The 18,169-nt window shown below is 39.5% G+C and overlaps 3 protein-coding genes across 3 annotated transcripts in view; 1 reads left to right on the forward strand and 2 right to left on the reverse strand.

The window, feature by feature from the left end:
- Window positions 1-2,564: 2,564 nt before the first annotated feature.
- On the reverse strand, window positions 2,565-3,863 carry fabp4a (fatty acid binding protein 4a). The gene is made up of 4 exons (XM_068332685.1): window positions 3,733-3,863; window positions 3,294-3,469; window positions 3,090-3,191; window positions 2,565-2,820 (listed from the first exon to the last, which is right to left on the reverse strand). The coding sequence occupies exons 1-4, from the start codon at window positions 3,803-3,805 to the stop codon at window positions 2,767-2,769; spliced, it is 405 nt and encodes a 134-aa protein (XP_068188786.1). The 5' UTR covers window positions 3,806-3,863; the 3' UTR covers window positions 2,565-2,766.
- A 938-nt stretch (window positions 3,864-4,801) lies between these two features.
- mrpl53 (mitochondrial ribosomal protein L53) lies at window positions 4,802-6,417 on the reverse strand. The gene is made up of 3 exons (XM_068332292.1): window positions 6,304-6,417; window positions 5,435-5,547; window positions 4,802-5,224 (listed from the first exon to the last, which is right to left on the reverse strand). The coding sequence occupies exons 1-3, from the start codon at window positions 6,396-6,398 to the stop codon at window positions 5,106-5,108; spliced, it is 327 nt and encodes a 108-aa protein (XP_068188393.1). The 5' UTR covers window positions 6,399-6,417; the 3' UTR covers window positions 4,802-5,105.
- Window positions 6,418-10,423: 4,006 nt separating this feature from the next.
- Window positions 10,424-18,169, forward strand: part of pag1 (phosphoprotein membrane anchor with glycosphingolipid microdomains 1) — a 36,668-nt gene continuing 28,922 nt past the window's right edge. The window contains exon 1 of the mRNA XM_068333725.1: window positions 10,424-10,675. The gene's annotated coding sequence lies outside the window, so the exon portion shown is untranslated. The remainder of the gene's footprint in view (window positions 10,676-18,169) is intronic.

Below are 18,169 nucleotides of genomic sequence, written 5' to 3' on the forward strand. Positions count from 1 at the left end.
GTCTGAGGAGGAAGGTGTGACGATTTCAAAGATGAATCGTTATTTACTTTTGTGGACTCCTATCCTTGAGGGAGGGATGGTCTCTAATAGCTGTCCTCTGGTTACAAACTGTTTTCTTTTAATGATCAAATTCCTTCAAATGTGGAAATGTTTGACGGTAACTTTGTTCCTAATATATATCTGTTGTATTTCCTGCAATCCTTGATTGCAAAAACCCCAAATCTCTCCAGTTTTGAAGATTGTTGTGACTGAAAATGTCCCTGCGGACGGCGCATCAGCCTCACTTATCAATTCACAGCCAAGCATCCCTCAATTTAAGCACCGATTAAGCAGTTCCTCCTCAAAAACCTGCTCGCGGCACGTCCCGATGTGTCGTTTCAACACAACGGTCTCATGTCACGCAGCGTTTCAGCTCATGTTGACCTGCTTTAACATAAAAGGTGTTTGTGTTGGAGTTTAAGTAAAGGACAAGCAGAGGAAGGGCGTCGACGCCGCAGCTCAAGTGGAGCTTTCCAGATGTCGTGTGAAGGATGTGAGTTCATTCTAACGTCTGTCTGAACACAAAAGAACCTCAACGTCTACAAAACACACAAACATGCAAAAGTCTGTAACTTAAACATTTATCAAGACTTGAAATGATTCTAATATTCGTGGAGGTGTGTGTAGCCGCTTTAGTTATTTCTAACTTAAGAGTAATCGTGAAAATGACACTTAAGCTTTTTGAGACTTGTATTTTTTTTACATATAAGAAAGCAAAAAAAGATCAATAGTTTTGATTGGATAAAACAAAGTCAAGTAATAAAATCCAATTAATAATAATAATAATAATAATAATAATAATAATAATAATAATAATAATAATAATAATAATAATAATAATAATAATAATAACAATAAATAAGTAATGACGCTCTAATGATAAGTTTTACATATAAAGGTACAACAGGAGGTACTTTTACAATTTAAAGTATATGTTCCTGATTGATAATTTTGATGTTTTTTTTCCACCGTTGTTGTTTCTCATTGTCCTTTGAGCTGACTTCTCTCTATCGAACTCCTTCCTGATCAGTTTCCTAATTTACAGTCTGTAATGTTGGCCTCCATCGACTGGACAGTGGAATGGGGTCGAGACCTTTCCAGCATCTCCTTCCTGTTTGGCTGTAAGCTAGTAGAGTATTATTGCAGATGTTCTGCCTGGAGCCATATAGTTACGGTTATGTGATCTTTGGGCCGTCCAGCTCCTGCCTTGTTAGAAAACAAACCTCAAACAACTGAAATATGATTTCAAGAACTCACTGATAAACAACTTGAAGAATCAGTGGTGTTGATCTTTTTAGTCCCATTCCTGATTGCAATTTGTATAATTAATAAGCACCAACACTGATCGCCCTTAATCCTTGGGATTAAAGACCAGAGAGGTGGAGATGCGCCTCATCCTCCTGCAGTTGTCCAAACAGAGTGAGGAGGACTCCCGGGGCTCCCGAGCGCTGCACCTGTAAGTCGATCCAGAGCAGATGTGATCTTTTCTCTCGTGCACTGTGAGAAAAAGATTCCCTCTAGAAGTGCTTTCATAACGTCTTCACAGAACATCCAGCGTTTCCAGAGAAGACTGAAGAAGGAGATCTCGATCACGACTTTGAGACTCGCTTTTAATACGCAACATGTTTTATTTTGGGATGCAGATCATTAGATTTTAGCTTGATTTTAGCGTCCTTTTGCACAGATCTTTATTGCAATAATGCTACTGTTAGATCCTGACTGGGTCACATGATTTCATGAGATGGTGGACTTATAGAGAGGAAAAAACCACAGCCAAAATAGGCAAACAGTCACATAGCATAAAAAAAAGAAAAAAAAAGAGAAAGGATTACAACATGACCGATGACACAATAACACACTGGGTCTACACTGGTGACCTTTGCTTGCTGTAAACTGGCATGTTCTCATCTACTTGGAATCCACCCAAAATTTCCAAAGGCTGAAATCCATCGGCTACGGTCAGCACCGCTGTCCACATGGTTCAAAAGTCCACCTGGATGTGATGTTTCAGCCATTAGTTCCAATCAAGGACACCGTCTCCCAATCCTGTTCATGGGAACCATGGAATCGGGAACAATCCCTCCTAACACACACAAACACTTGACCACTGGCCAAAGGGTGGGGATGCTTGTGGAGACGAGCCGTAAAGATTTCAGTCTCTCCATATCGCGCTGCCAGTGGATGTGCAGTGGGAAATGTTCGACCTCGCAAAGAGGAAGGGGGGGAAACATTTCCTTGCTGACCTCTCTGCGTGATGCCCCTAATAACTTTAGGATAGGAGTTCACATTCCTCCAGGAACCCCCCCTGTCTACGCTAATCATCAGCATGGCTGCCCTTTTGGTTCTTGACATTTAAGTAAATAACATGTCAAGTTGTTTACAGTAATATTCACCGACCACGGGCGTCTGCTGTTAGGATCAGGAGATCAGGACTTCTTAATTTATAGCATTCCTCTGTACGACCAAATGGCTGGAATGCTTTCAAGAATGCCACAAGCTTCTTCTAAAGAAATCACTCAGAGAGAGATCGCTTCCACAAATTCATTTTTATTCAAATCACAACAATTCCAAATGAAACCAAATGTGTCATGTTGGAGAACAGAAGCACGGAACATATGAAGGGAGATGGAGAGCATGACGGGCCATGACTGCAGGTTGGTATTCCGCTCATTGAACTGAGCCTGTCATCCAGACATGCACCCGGAGAGGAGAGGTGAAGGGGTCCCCTCATGCCTCCCTGACGTACGTCCTCACCGCCACCACATCACCCATAATGCATTTCTGTTGGGAAAAAAAAAAGAGAGATCAGGGTCAGGGCAGTTTGGTGACGAGTTTATCCTGCAGATACTGAACACAAATGATTATGTAATGTATGATTTATGCATTTTATGCAAAAACTATTTTTAAAAAAACGTATTTTATTTATTCCCCTTAAATTTAGTAAATTTAGAGGGGGAAAAACTGCATGGATGATCATGAGCAATGAGTCAAATTTGCAAAAATGAATTCCAAGCATGTCATTAAAAAAAAAAAAAATCCAAAAAACTCACTGCTATTAATTTCCCATCCGTGATCTCCCTCTCTATATTAGTTTCTTTGCCGTCCCAGGTCTGATTCTGCACAAGTTTTCCGTTGTCCAGAGTCATCACGGTCTGCAGGGCGACAAAACAGAGACAGTCCTTCATCCCAGAACCGAACACCACCAGGCTGTCAGGCTTCATGCCCCCCCCCCGCCCCTCAGATCACACACTGACCCTGGTCTTCCTGTCGTCAGCAGTCGTCTCGTCGAAAGGCTCGTTGAGTTTGAACTTGATTTCAGTGGTTTTGAAGGTGCTCTGACTCTTCATGCATACAAGACCCTGATCGTCCACGGTCACTATCAAATTGGGTTTGGTTCGATTCCCCACCTGCCGGGTGGCGAATCCTACACCTGCAGGGCAGGAGCGCATGTTAAACTAACAATTTACTCTATAAATAATATTTTTTTTAATAAGATAATTATAAATCATTCTATGAAAATGTATTATTTCCACAATATATTTAGATATTGAATAAACATGACATCAACGTAACGTAAAAAACAAAAACAAAAACAGATTAGACGATAATTTTAAGAACTTTGCATAAATTAGCAAGTTAATTAAATTCATCATTAGCATCCTATATGCTAGCTTAACTGGTTCACGCTCCTACCGATTGCTTTCATATAATCGTCGAAGTTCTCGCTGGAAACCATCTTCCACGTCCCAACAAACTTGTCAACCATTTTTGCGGGTTTTGATATGATGTCCACCACTGCCACCAGTAGAGTCTGGATTCGAGTCCCGTCCACTGTGCGAACAGAATGGGTTTTAAAGGGCCAGCGCGACCGGAAGCTACGCGAGAGCAGCCAATTACAGGCTGGAACGTCACGTAATAGAGCGACAAAATATTGATATTTTTTACGACTCGTTCGAATTTCTGTCTCTAACTTTAATCGAAATTTATATTTATAAACTTCACTGAGTAAAAATAATTTCACCTCAAAAATAATAATGATTATTTTGTTGGTACGCGGCAGCTACACACCTTTAAGCACGGAGCACGCTGTCAAAGCTTCATGGGAAATGTAGTTGATGAACTTTGATGAATCTCTGTTTTAACCATTAAATTGCCCTGGAGTTTCTGTTAATGGTTAATCAAAATTCTGCCAACGGTTTAGACCATTTATAAAACAGTAAGTAAGGGTTGCCAGGTTAGGAAAAAAAAAACTTTTTGGCATGGTTAAAATGTTTAAAGTTTCAGATAAGTTATACTTTAGTTATCCCAAACTGGGAAATTTAAATGTTGCAGCAGGATTCAGACACACAGAAGAGGCAGAAACAGGGAAAATATACATTGAAGAAAGATTAAGACACAAAGGGAAAGGTAATAATATTAAAAATATTAACAACAATAATAATACCCTAGCATGGCAAGATGGACTACATACTGAAAGACCAAAGAATAATGGTGTACGCAGGATCAGCAGTATTTCATTGATTGCAATAGGTGTTTCTGTTCATTTATGATCATCAATTTGTTTTTTCTAACATGCTGCAGCTTACCAGAAAAATACCATCAAAATACAAATGTTCTGCAAATTCAATGTGCAACACATAGATGTAATAATAATCTATCCAAAACCTATTTGTTACAGATGCTAATACAGAGTGTTGCTGATACAGTGACAGAAAAGCAGCTGTAAATGACTCAGTGAAACTTTTATTTTTTGGTAGACCTATGTTGTCCACATAAGAGTTCATGCCTGATTTGTCTTTTTGGATCTTGTGCTGTCCAAAATACAAAAACTGTACATTTCAATTGTTTTTATAAAGAAAGAAAAGAAATGCAGATGGGACTAATGTTCAAATTACCTTCCCTTACGAAGAGAGTCTAATGTTGTCCTGAACTGGCGTACTAAACATGTCTGATTCAGAAGATTCATCCGCGTGAGAACCACCAGAATTCAATTTTATACTTTTATTCCAAACATCCAATAATACACTCAGACACAAAAAAATTGTACAAAGTCAACATGACAATGATTATATTTTCCCTGCAGGTTTCTCCTTTGTATCGCTGGCTCTTAATCGTGACTGAAATGCATTCATCATCTCTTTGCAGGATAAATTTGCCCCATTCATCACCAGCCTCTCTCCATTTGCTGAAGTGAACAAAGAAAAACAAAGACACAATGAGATGATTACTAAAACCACAACAACGCATCATTGTATGGAAGGAAAGCAGTGAAAACAAAGTCAGGAACATTCAGATAAAATGTTTGTTGTTGTTAAGATTCACAGAAAACACTGACAGTGAGATGCTAATCACTTTCTTCCTGATATATATTTGAACGGGATTATATAATACTTACTAAATGTAATATCCACCATGGGATCTGACTTGTCATGTTTCACCTTGGTTACCACCTCACAGTTCAGGTTGGTAGCTTTGACCCTCTCTGAACCCACCATGAACAAGAATTCCCTGTGGAGACAAAAAAAAATGTCAGTCACTGATCACATCATTACAGCCTGATTTTATTGTATGACCATTTTAACTGAATATCTCCATTTACTGCTTTTTTTTTTTTACACTGCAAAAACATTCTAAATATTTTTTTGTGTTTTACCCAGAAAAGACACAATGGATGCTCTCACACAAGTATTACAAATATCTGAATATCATTTTTCATCATTACTTTTTCTTTTTTTTTTTGTTCCCAGGGATGCCCTGCACACATTTAGCAGCACAAGAAGATGAATAGGACTACTTAACATGATTAAATTTTGGTAACCTCAAATACACTAAAGACACTTCAGAATGCACTCCTTGATGCGCTTGTTCTGCTTTAGGGTTTGCTTTAATTCTCAGCATATGGAATCTGGTTAACTGATTTATCTGAGTAGTGTTGAATCTCAGAAATAGGCCCAAAACTAAGTTACCTGATGGTTTCTAAAGACCGATGACCTCACGCTGGATCTCCGTGGGCTGATCCGGTACAGCAGTGTAAACACCCTCCAAACAACTAACAGCAATTCTGACAGCCGTGTCTGAGACGTGGGCTTTCATGAAATCTAGCTGGGCTGTGATCAACTCGTTAATGTAACCTACTGTAACATTCAGTCGGGACTGGAGGTACCGTGGAACGCTCTTCGGAAACGCTGTTCGCCTCGTTATGGGATTAAATACACACATCCGGTCACACAAACGGACACAACAGTGTGTGAAAACGTTCCTTACCGTGTGGCTCGGGTGTTGCTCTCAAACGGACAAAACTGAATCGTTATTTTCTTCACCAAATTCAGCACCACGGCCGCTTTATTGGACGCCGCCATGTTTACTCCGCTTTGACTGACATTGGCGACTCTTGTTTACGTCACTAGAGGGCGCCAGAGTATAATAAAGAAGTCGACGGAGAACTTGATACCATTAAAGAATAAAGTGATGCAGAGGTATACTGTAGTTAGATTTTATTACATCTGCTCGAATCTGGTTATAATCCACTTATTGATATTCAAGTGCCATGCATTGTTATGTCTGTAGTTTTTTTGAAGCGATAAAATAATTATACATTATATGTAAAATATTTCAGTTCAATTCAAAAAACTTTATTTGTCCCCATGGGGCAAAATAAACAGAAATGTACAATATAAACAGGGAGGTCAGCTAATAGTATATATATATATATATATATATATATGTAAAACTATAAAACGATAAACAAATCCGTCAGAAATGCTTCGTAATCAAGAATTTCCTCAAGAGGATTCAATGAAGTACATTTCTTCTTCTTCTTCTTCTTCTTGTACATCAGATGTCGCTTAAAACTACAATTTGGTTTTTATAAAATGACAAAAGACCTAAATAACTTTAGGAACATCTGGTGTCACAAAAATGTCCTATGCACTTTAGTTGATGATCAACTCACTTTTGCAAACTTCCTGATAAAATGCACTAATTTTTAAATTGTATTTCCTTTAATTCATTGGTTTTTAGTGTTTTTGAAGCACTTTAGTACTTTCATCTGATGAAAATTTGTAAAATGGTTTGAATGTGATTGAAGTGTTTTTGCAAAAAAAAATCTTCTTCCTCCTCTGACACACTTTAGTGCTTTCATCTAATGTTAAATTGTAAAATGTTTGAATGTGATTAAAGTGTTTTTGCAAAAATAAAAATAAAAACTCTTCTTCTTCTTCTTTAGTTTTTCCCATTTTAAATGATACATATATTGACATTACCTTCATTTTCACCATAAAAACATCCTAGTAAAACATAGTAAACATTACTACACACACACACACACACACACACACACACACGCATGCACGCACGCACGCACGCACACACACACACACACGTGTCCACCATGGGGTCTATAGAAGGCGTTGTCAGAATTGTGACCTTGTTCTTTGGTCATTCATTATAAGACGAGTTGGAGCTCCTGCACACATCCTGCTCTCTCTCAGTGTGAGGCATCCAATGTAAGCTCAACCATCATAGTGATATTTCCAGCCTTGACATTGGGGGTGGGGTTGAACAATAGTGATATACACTGTATATATATATATATATATAAACATGTCATTCACAATGACATGGCACAGCTCATTAAAGCAAAAGGACAGGGAAACCCGACAGCGGCACCTTCCTGTAACGGTTTGACAAACATCGCAGAGCCGAATTATGTTAGGAGGGGACATGTGGGGTTTCTGTCAAGCACTAATCCAATAAAGGAGGTGCTGCTTTCCAAATAGACAATCAAACAGACACATCTCATAATCAAATAGACGAGGGTAGGAAACAGTCTCCCGGTTGTGTCTGCTTCCTGCACTCAGCAGCTGAAAAAGGTCGAAAGCCTGTCAGGATACATGAAGACATGTCAGGCTCTGAAGTACATTTGAATTTTGACTGTGTTTGCACTTCAGTCAGATGTAATCAGGGCATGAATTGCTTCTGCGAAATAAATAAGTATCTGTAAATTTGCAAGCGAAGGTTGTACCAGGTTCAATCTTGAGAGTGCAACCTCCTATGTCTGCATCTCTTGGTGGTACTTTGTTTACAGTTGCATTGAATTATATTTAAATATTGATTTTCAATAAACAGTGGTGTTTCAGTGGTCGTATATTTCTTTCATTGAATTAGTTGGTTTGAAAAGAGACAGAGAAAGTCCAACAGACTAATTAAATCATGTAAATTAGCATTGTATTTGTGCACCATGCCCTTTGGTCCACACTGTCCTATTGCCACCCTGTTTCCAGGACGCATCAAGAACAAATGAGTTATTCTCAGCTTGTACAATTTATCCAAACTTCAACACGCCTCAAGTTTCTTTCCTGAATGGCCAACAATCCAACCCAGGCTGTGACAGTTGCACAGAGGAGGCAGGGAGCTCTATATTTAGACCTATGGCGACTGAGAGGCAGAAGCATTTCCTATGCACTCCCCACACCCACACACACATACACACAGATACTTTTTTAGCAGTTGTACTGTAAGTCCAGCCATAAGAAAGTAGGGAAGAGGGCCCTCAGAAACAATGAATGCTCAGGGGGACCGTTGACCTCAAAGAAAACAGAGGAATTGTTTTGTTGCAGGAATTCATCTATCAAGTTCTCCGCCTGCACACAATATGTTAGGAAATGTTCTTTTATTGAAGTGTTTAGCATCATGTGTTGCTTTGTTTAAGCTGTTGATGCTGGTCATATCATAAAAGCGTTACACATGCAGCTGCTCCTCTTTGAATTAATTAGAACTATATGTGAGAGCAAGGCTGGAGTATTTATTCTTATAGGAAAGGTATTTCCTCTCCAACAATGAAACACAATATGGATGAAGTCTTGCTGTATTCATCACACGAATGGCTGTGCGGTCTTTACCAAGGACCTCCTCCGGCTGTCCACAGTGTGAAGAACATAAATCCTCTTTATCGCTCTATCTCTCACTTCAACTTTCTCTTTTGTTTCAGTTTTCTGTTTACATATGAAATATAGTGAGTTACTCAAAAATAATTAAATCAATATCAGTGGATACAAAAATCTATAATCAAACTAACATTTGACAGAAACCACCTAAGAGAAAATTCAATGTTATTTATTTGCCTCCAAGAGGTTTTACAATCTGTGGATAGTAAATACAGTATACCTCAGAACCTACAGTCAACAAAATACTGCTACTAAGCAGTGGTCCTGTGTTAGTGCTGCACTCCCTTTGTTTTGCCGGTAGGATGGATTTTATCTATCCTATATTAAATGAGAAATATTTCTATATTATTATCTAATTGATCCTTTTTTCTTTTTGTTTAGTTTCCTGGTATTTCAGTCGTTTCCTGTCTTTTTTAAGGTAAGGTCTTGCGTTAGCCTTTGGCTTCTTGACTGTTCTATTTTTGTCAGGTTATAAGTCTACATCAGATATTTTGTCTATGTATTTTTCATATTACATGTTAAATTATTGATATGTAATATGATATTTTTTGTTTGGTCTTATAACACAAAAAGTATATAACATATTTGTAACATTGTAAAAGTATCATTTGTGTTCTTTGGAAATAAAAAAAATTTATTTAGAATTTAGAATTTATAACTAGAAACCTTTATTTATTAAGATGATATACTACTCAACCAATTTTTACAAACTTTGATTTTCCATATATATCACAATAATGTAGTATTGTCATTATAGTCTTAATCTGCTACACTTATTGTTTTGATCTGAAGCATTTTGTATGATAAGATAACTTTCAATTTGAATAAATATGGCTCTTTCAAATGTTTCACTAATTCTTCTGTGGGTTGAGAAATGGCGATATTCTGGTATTAGCGAAAAGAATGGATGCTCTGTACAATAGCTGGATATCAGGTGAACCCAGCTTTTAATGTCCTCATGAAATATTTTATGTTCAAACACTGAAACAACTTTGAATATAACAAATTTGAACTATATAACATGTTTCACACTAAAACAATGTAAAAACATAATATTAGAACAATAAAAACATCTCGTTAAAACATAATGAGTTTTTATGTTATAGTAATGTGAAAATATATAATTATAATACGAAAATATATATTGAAATAATGTGAGAAACATCACAAATAAAATAGCGATATTTTCATTAACCATAAACCTATATTTTCATTTATCTAATCTGTACAAAATAATTAATAATAAACAACATGTGCATAAATAACTCATAATATTCAGAATACAAATGCCAAAAATTAAATTCTACTTTCTACGGCAGCTCTATTTTTATTTGTCCGATTTCAACTACATATCCCATGACGCACTGCGCGGCAGCTCTCGGGCACCGCTCCTCCTCCCGTCTGGCGGAGCTCAGAGCGGAGCAGACTGATGAGCAGCTCCGTGTTGCGTCCGGTCAGCGCGCGTGTGATGAAGCGCGAGCCTCGGCGTTGCCTGTAGCTCCGTCACAGCGCAGACCGACTTCTGTACACACCGCACGTCAGACGCACTTCTTTACACACCGCACGTCAGACGCACTTCTGGACCGCAGAGACGTTTTACAGACGAGTGGGGGAACAAATCGGAAAGACTTTCTGTGAAAGCTGCCGCTGAATGCAGATCTTTGGCGGGGTCCGTCTCTCCTCTCTCCCCGGTAAGCGCTAGTTTCATAGCTTCACAATCTGTGCGTAGAAGTTTGTGTGCGTGTGTGTGTGTGTGTGTGTGCGTGTGTGTGTGTGTGTGTGTGCGTGTGTGTGTGTGTGTGTGTGTGTGTGTGTGTGTGTGTGTGTGTGTGTGTGTGTGTGTGTGTGTGTGTATGAGCGGAGGGAAACTTCGGTAGCGACTGCGGCACCTCCGCGGGGCCGCGGACCGGGACTTGTTGCCTCCCATGAAAACACTGACTGCTCCCCATTAACACCACTGCGGCTACACCTCAGACACAACTGTCTGCTTACATCTGAGTCTAAAACAGGTTTATAGTCTGTTATTTATTCCGTTGCATGAAGGACGACTCATATTGTCTCTAAAAATGACCTTTACTACCTGAGTGTTACATTTCAGTGTTGACCTCCACCTCTGAGGCGTTTGGAGGATGACTCCAAAGCTGCTATTTTTATGGATCTCACAAGAAAAGGTTTCCTTTTCTCAACATTTCTGTCTATTACATATAAACTACTTGATGGAATTTGATGAAACGTGGTAGAATGGTTGCTTCAGTTCCAAAGGAAGAACCCATGAAATTTTTGGCCTGGAGCTGCAATCCGTTTAACAGTCAACTTATATACGATATATTTATTATGCATATATCATGGATCTTTGCATGCGCGAGCATATTGAATTGATATTGATCTATCTATCTATCTATCTATCTATCTATCTATCTATCTATCTATCTATCTATCTATCTATCTATCTATCTATCTATCTATCTAACAAACATTAGAATATTTTTTTATTTTAATTTTAGTCCCATTTTAGAACCAATAGATCTGTGTATCGATTGTTATGTTTCGAAATTTAACACCCTAACTGTCCAAATGTTTTATAAAAAAGTAGGATAGCACATTCTTTCTGAAGTCTCTTTTAGGCTTTTAGGCTCTAATTTAATCTAAAGAGACACTGGTGGAGACATACGCCCTCCTTTATTATTATAGAATATAGGATGAAGTACTTTCGATATTCTTCTCCTTCTTTTTCTTCTTCTTCCTGTATTTTATTATAAGGGTAACCCAAACATTCATGGAAACTTTGCTCTTGATTGAAGTCCCTCTTTTATGAAATGCAAATCAACTTCCCCATGGTAACACATACAGTTCAATGCACAGCACACACATCACATCACATATACACACACACACACACACACACACACACACACACACGCACACACACAGACACATACACACACACACACACCACACTGTATATAGTGTGGATGTGCAGCGGATGTTGCTAAGCCCTCTGGTTAACCTCAGATGTGCATAAACTGCTCTGTTCACATTGGGAAGGACTGTTCCTGAATGTAAGTTCACACACACACACACACACACACACACACACACACACACACACATACACACGCACCCATCTTCCTCTATAAATGTAAATAAGAATTTCATCTCTGCTGACCTGTCAAATAAATACACACCCCTTTTTCACACTCTGTCAGCTCTCTTTTCGTTTTCCATTCGCTCCTAAACACTTTCTCACATACTCAGACACATGTAGCCAAATGCCCCCAATACCCCCCCCTTGACTCCCTCCCTCTGTCTGATTGGTGAATAAGAACCATTGGCAGGACATCCACCCTGCAGCAGAGCAGCTCCCACAGCAGCTGACATTGACTTCGGCAAACACAATTTGCACTTTGTTTTAGTTTCTCTTCGCTTTAACCACGCTTCCTTGTGTTATGTGCTTAAACATTAATGAAGCTGGCATCGCCCTGACATCCTCTCAAAGGAACGTAGTGAACAAACCAAAGATGGAGGCAGCCGTGTACTGAATCCTAAATCATTAACCAAAAACTAGTTATAGAGGCTCTTTTTTAATTTTTCTGCCAACGTCAGAGGAGAACAGCCAGAAATTCCATGATGTTGATGTTCAGCAAATCATCCGAATGACATGAACAACACCCAAATGTGACTGTATTGTGTATAGCAGTTAATAACATGCATGTCCGGGTCAATGCTGCATGTCGGTGTATGACTAAAGTAGCGTCACGCTTTCAAACAGTTGAGTGTGTAGCAGTGAATGTAAGAGGACGGGAGCGTAGCAAATGCTTTGTGACAACTTAAACTTAGGGGTATTAATAGCGTGTGGCTAATGTGTGCATTCGAATGCAGTGGAAGGGGAGGTATGTGCAGCTGCTGCGCGTAAGAAGGGAGGCGAGTGGGGAGCGAACACCGTTGAAGAGTTTTTTCCAAAGTTTTGAGGTTATTTTGTTTAATTATTATTATTATTTTATCTCATTTTAAACAAATCCAGGTCAGGTTGGAGAATGTAATCTCTGTCTACGTCCAAAACCCAGCAGTTTTTTTTAGCTAATTTTGAGGTTATTTCATCATGATCACTTCACCACAGTATGTGCTGCTGTATGCCCTTGGTGTAGCGACAATAGTTGATCATCTGCACATAGTGTTACACAATTAAATGTGTGTCTTGTGCCAAATTCTTTTTACAAAGTCCAAAGTGATGGTGGGACTTGCAAAAAAGTGGGGAATAAAGTTGGAAAAGGGCTCTTAAGTGGGAAAACTCATGCAATTGTTCCGAATTTAGAGACGACGATGTAGGTAAAGGTACGCCTTCGCTGACTGCTAATTACTTTGGGTGGCAGCAGTATTTTTCTCGTCTCTATGCTAAGCTAAAACTGTTTCCAGGCTCCAATTTAATTTAACTGACAGTTATAAACTATTTATGTTGCTGTTCATTCTCGGAAGCTGGACTGTAACGACGTTGTCTTCGGCGAGCCTTTGCTCCAGGCCTTTGAGTCATAATATTTCGTTGTAAAATGCCTCTGCAGCAAGTCATTTGCATGACCTGAACGGCTCCCTAGATGGAAGAATGAAGCTGAACAGCTGCCTGCAATTCTGAAAACACATTAAAACGGTTCATAATGTGTCTGGACTGACAGAATGCCATCATGTTGCTTTCCTAGTCCTGCAAAGCCCCCTGCAGACACTGAAACACATTCCGTTTGATTGCTGTGAAATTTCCATCGTAAGCTGTCAAGATGTCGTTTAGCAGACGGCGCATATTTCACATCCTCTTAGTCTTTAACAAGCAATATCCCCCCGTTCGGAATCTCCGGCTGCCCGTTTTGCTGTACACCCCTGGTTTTGCAATTAACCCTACGCAAACCTGTTTTACACCCCTGTCCTCCCCTGGGGGGGTGGGTAATGGACAGGGAGTCTGGAGGAGCTACATGTTGCCGGTGACGACCAAAGACGTCAGGTTTGCATTGGATTGAGCAGGTTTCTGTGCATTTAGAAGCATCTCATTTACTCATTATTGGAGGCTGAGCTCAGACACTTAAAATTTCCATTCCCACTGCTGCATCTTTTAAATTCAGTCCAATTACAAGAAATCAACTGGGTGGACGCGGAGTCAGGATAATTAATCTTAATGCTTATTCTCTCTAGCTGAGTTCAGGGAGGATTCTGTTAACGCTTTGCCTCCTCTGATCATAGAGATTTGAGATTTAAGAAGTGAAAAAATATAACCCAAAAAACAGCTATTTTGTTGGAGAATTGAGAAAAAAAAAGAAACAATCAGACTAAAGGTATAACGGAGGAGGAGAGTAAAGTGAGATAGCAATTCTAATAATAAAAAGATATTAATCTACAGCGCCTTGGTTGGGTCTCTGGTGCTCTTCTTTGTCTCCTCAAGGCTTCCGAAACTTCTAGGATATTTTTTTATTTTTGCAGGGTACTTGTTATGTGTTTTTATTTATAATCCCATCTGCAATCATCATAGGAGCACCCAAAGTGGCTCATTTGAAGTAATACAAGCTCACAATCATAAAACGATGCTTTGGACACAGTTAATGGATTTCCAGGATTCTCGGAAGAACAACGATAAATCTCTATTTTTATACTTCTGGATCAGGAAAAGCTCCCTGTATGATTCAGAGCAGGAAAGCCACTTATTGTTCCCTTGAACTTTATCTCATCAATCCATCACTGATGGATTTATGGTTTAACTACCACAACTCCTTCCCTCAGCAAAATGTACTGCTTCAAACCTGGAGAAGACTTTCTACTCTGTCATGGAAATTAACTTGCATTGGCTTCGTCGGTAGTCATCCTCAGCAGGCACTAAATCAGTTTCCAGCTCCGTGTGAATTGAACCACTTGAACACATTAGCAGAAATGTGGTTGTTGTGTTGGACTGTCCTGAACGGAGAGGTCAGGAAGTAAAACTCGGGAGTAGAACTGCCGCTGTTTGGTGTTGAAGGACGCCGGTGGAGGGGGTCCATGCATCAGATTAAAGGCTTTTTCCTGTCAGACCCCTGATCTAGTGCTTGCAGGAGGGGTTACGTATCTCATCTTGTCCGGGCACGCCTGAGATTACCCTGGGAAGAGCGCTTCTAGCGGTTGCTGAGGAGCCTGGAAAGATAGACGATAAATCTTTAACCAAAGTTATTTGTTGTTACTTGCATTGAAGCGTGTTTAATGTCATTAGATTACAGCTCTACGTTATTAAGGTAAGGTAGGAGCTGCAACTTCATTTGTGTCACCATCAAGACCTGAAACTAGCCCAACGGTTTCACAAATATTTAAATATACAGTAAGACAGTTAGATATCTCCATTTTTTATTTAGGAAGTGAAATAAACTAAAGTAACTTTTCCATTTAATGTTGGTTTTGTGCTTCATTTTTAGTAAGAACAAGATCAAACACATCTAAACTCGCTTAGTAAGCATACGTTCTGTAGCTGTGGAATTCCAAATCCAAATGTGTATATTTTTGTCTTAGTCCCACGTCACTCGTTGTCAAACCGGACTTTCTGGTTCTGACGTACAGTAGTTGGAATCCTGCAGAACCCTGCCCAGAAACACACCAGGAACTAAAACACTAGCAGGGACACACATATCCAACCAAGGTACTCAAGTCTTAAACAGTCTCTTCACCCATACATCATTTCAGCTTTTGCACACATTATACCATTGTTTACCTCTTCCATACATAAATCACGCAGACCCATAACACTGTTATCAACCTCAAGTGGTCCTCAGCAATTTTCTCAAGGATAACCGGGCGTCTCAGCTCCTGTTTGACGGTTCTGTGGGTCGGTTTTTGGGTTCAGATGCAGTAACAGACTTCAGATCTGTGTTACTGAGAAAGAGAGAGGGAAGGGGAGACAGAGAGAAAGAGAGGAAGAGAGAGAGAAGGAGAGAGAGGCCTGTTAAGGACAAGTAAACACTGCGGAATGTGATTAACTGAGGTTGTCTTCAGTCCCTTTGCGCAGGAATCATCAGGAACACAGTTTGCTATATATTCACCCTCTGATGCTTGGAGTTGCTGAGAGACGCAGGACAGGGAATCTGAAATGACTTGGACTCTGGTAGGCTGTCATTGCTCCCTATCTAGGGAAAAATGGAGTTTGCCGTGTCGTCTTCAGCAATTTATTCAGTTGTCATGAGGATGTGTTTCGACACAAAATGCTAGCAATACCCTCAGGCATCAGTATCATTCTGAAGGAAGTTTTTAAATGAGGCCTTTTTACAGGGACAATTTCGAAGTGTGATATTATTCTCATATTTATGACTTTATCTTAAATTTCTGGGTTACTGAACTCTGACTTTAATCTTAGAATTCTGATTTATTCTCGAGATTCTGTTTTTAATTTTGGAATTCTGTCTTTAATCTTTGAATACTGACTTTATTCTTGGAATTCCAACTTCTGTTTTAGAATTCTGACTTAATTCTGAGAATTCTGACCTTATTCTGAGAATTATGACTTTAACCATAGAATTCTAACTTTATTCTCTGAATTCTGATTTCCATCTCAGAATTTGTGCATTAACATAAATGGCACGCCGATTTGATTTCTCACACTTATTTGCTTTCCTTTTGGAGAGTCGGATGAGATTAATATCACTGTCATATCAACAGGGCAGTGTTATCATCTTTTCTAACATCTAAAGCATGCTTGAAGAAGACTACAGTAAACAACAAAATACCTTAAACTTGAAACATTTACTCGCCTTGCATGATGGTTGATCTTGTTGGGAGGACAAGGCACCCCTGACTTTGCAATACATCCTTGTTTCACCAGTACGGTGACATTTTTGCCTTTTCTGTTCTTTTTTTCTTAACTTATCTGTGAAATTGCAGCGAGAAAGTGAGCCGTTATATTTTCCCAAATGTCAAACTATTCCATTTAGCTTGTATGCCGGCGAATCTCTGCTATATCAAACTCTTTCCACAAAAGATTCTGTTTGATTTTGCTCCGGATATAAAAGCATGTGGACCTTGAGCTGTGAATTTTATATCGATGGTTTCAATCAGAAGTGTTTTGTCACCTGTCCTTTCTGGCAATGGTGAGATCTGATGGAAAAGTCTGTCAGCAGCACAAAACAAAAGAGGTGTTAATAGTGTTTTTATTAATGTTTTATGACTCCTTTTACATTGAGTACAACCTTTTCAGATTCGGCAGCGGAACCATTTTACTTGCTCTGAACATCTCTATTCAGGTTTGACTGGTTCCAGGTCTCGCTGCATCTCTGATGTTGGACTGTGGATTCTACTACCTGCTGTTTTTATTGCCTCTTGCTCTTCAGATTTTGTGGAGCAACGCCAAAGGTTGGGAGGGGACGAGTAACAACAGAGGCGATTTGTGGGAAGTGCGGTTCTATTTTTGACGCACACTTTGTTACGTACGTCACCGCCAGTCCTGGCCAGAGTTCCCCGTAGAGGTGAGGCGAGGTGAGGCTGGACGGTGTGTGTGTTAGTTGCTCGTTCTGCTCGGTGTAAAGAGCTGCTGATGCAGCAGTCCTTCGCTCGCAGTCGCACGTTGCAGTAGCGAGATGCCGTAATGTTATCCGTGGGGAGGATCTTCATCCCACACTCTGTTGGCTGCAGGGAGGGTTCACACACACATGCAGGATACACAACACACAAAAGCCCACCTGCACACTCACACACACTGAGGTGTCTTTGTGTGTGCAGACGATTTGTTTTCTGTCTGTTTTCTTTGTGTGACATTCGTCCACGAATCACCTGACTAGATCTCTGCATAACCAAACAAGACTCTGTCCTCCTCTGCAAGGCTGTTGATGAATTTAGGTGTGTGTCTGTGTATGTATATATACACTGTATGTATTATAAATATGTACAGTATGTGCTTGTATATAAGAAATAACATGCACTGCTTTATTTCCTGCAAATTTCTGATTGCTTGAAGTGCGAAATGCTCGATAGATGAAGGCAGCGTTAAAACGCCGCTGTGTTTCTGGGCCTGGTGTTTGCCGTCATGTGTTTGGACAGTTTATAACTGGAGCTGAATGACGGTCATTGAGGACATGTTGGAAAGACAAAGAGAAGCTTGTCGGTCGTTTTGCTGATGTCTTTGTGTGTATATTTAGCATTCATCCAACATGTTTGAGTATATTCCACCCAAAGATCTGAGGTTTTAGGGTTGATGACTT

This window comes from Antennarius striatus, chromosome 14 (assembly GCF_040054535.1).
Source record: "Antennarius striatus isolate MH-2024 chromosome 14, ASM4005453v1, whole genome shotgun sequence".
Taxonomy (NCBI): domain Eukaryota; kingdom Metazoa; phylum Chordata; class Actinopteri; order Lophiiformes; family Antennariidae; genus Antennarius; species Antennarius striatus.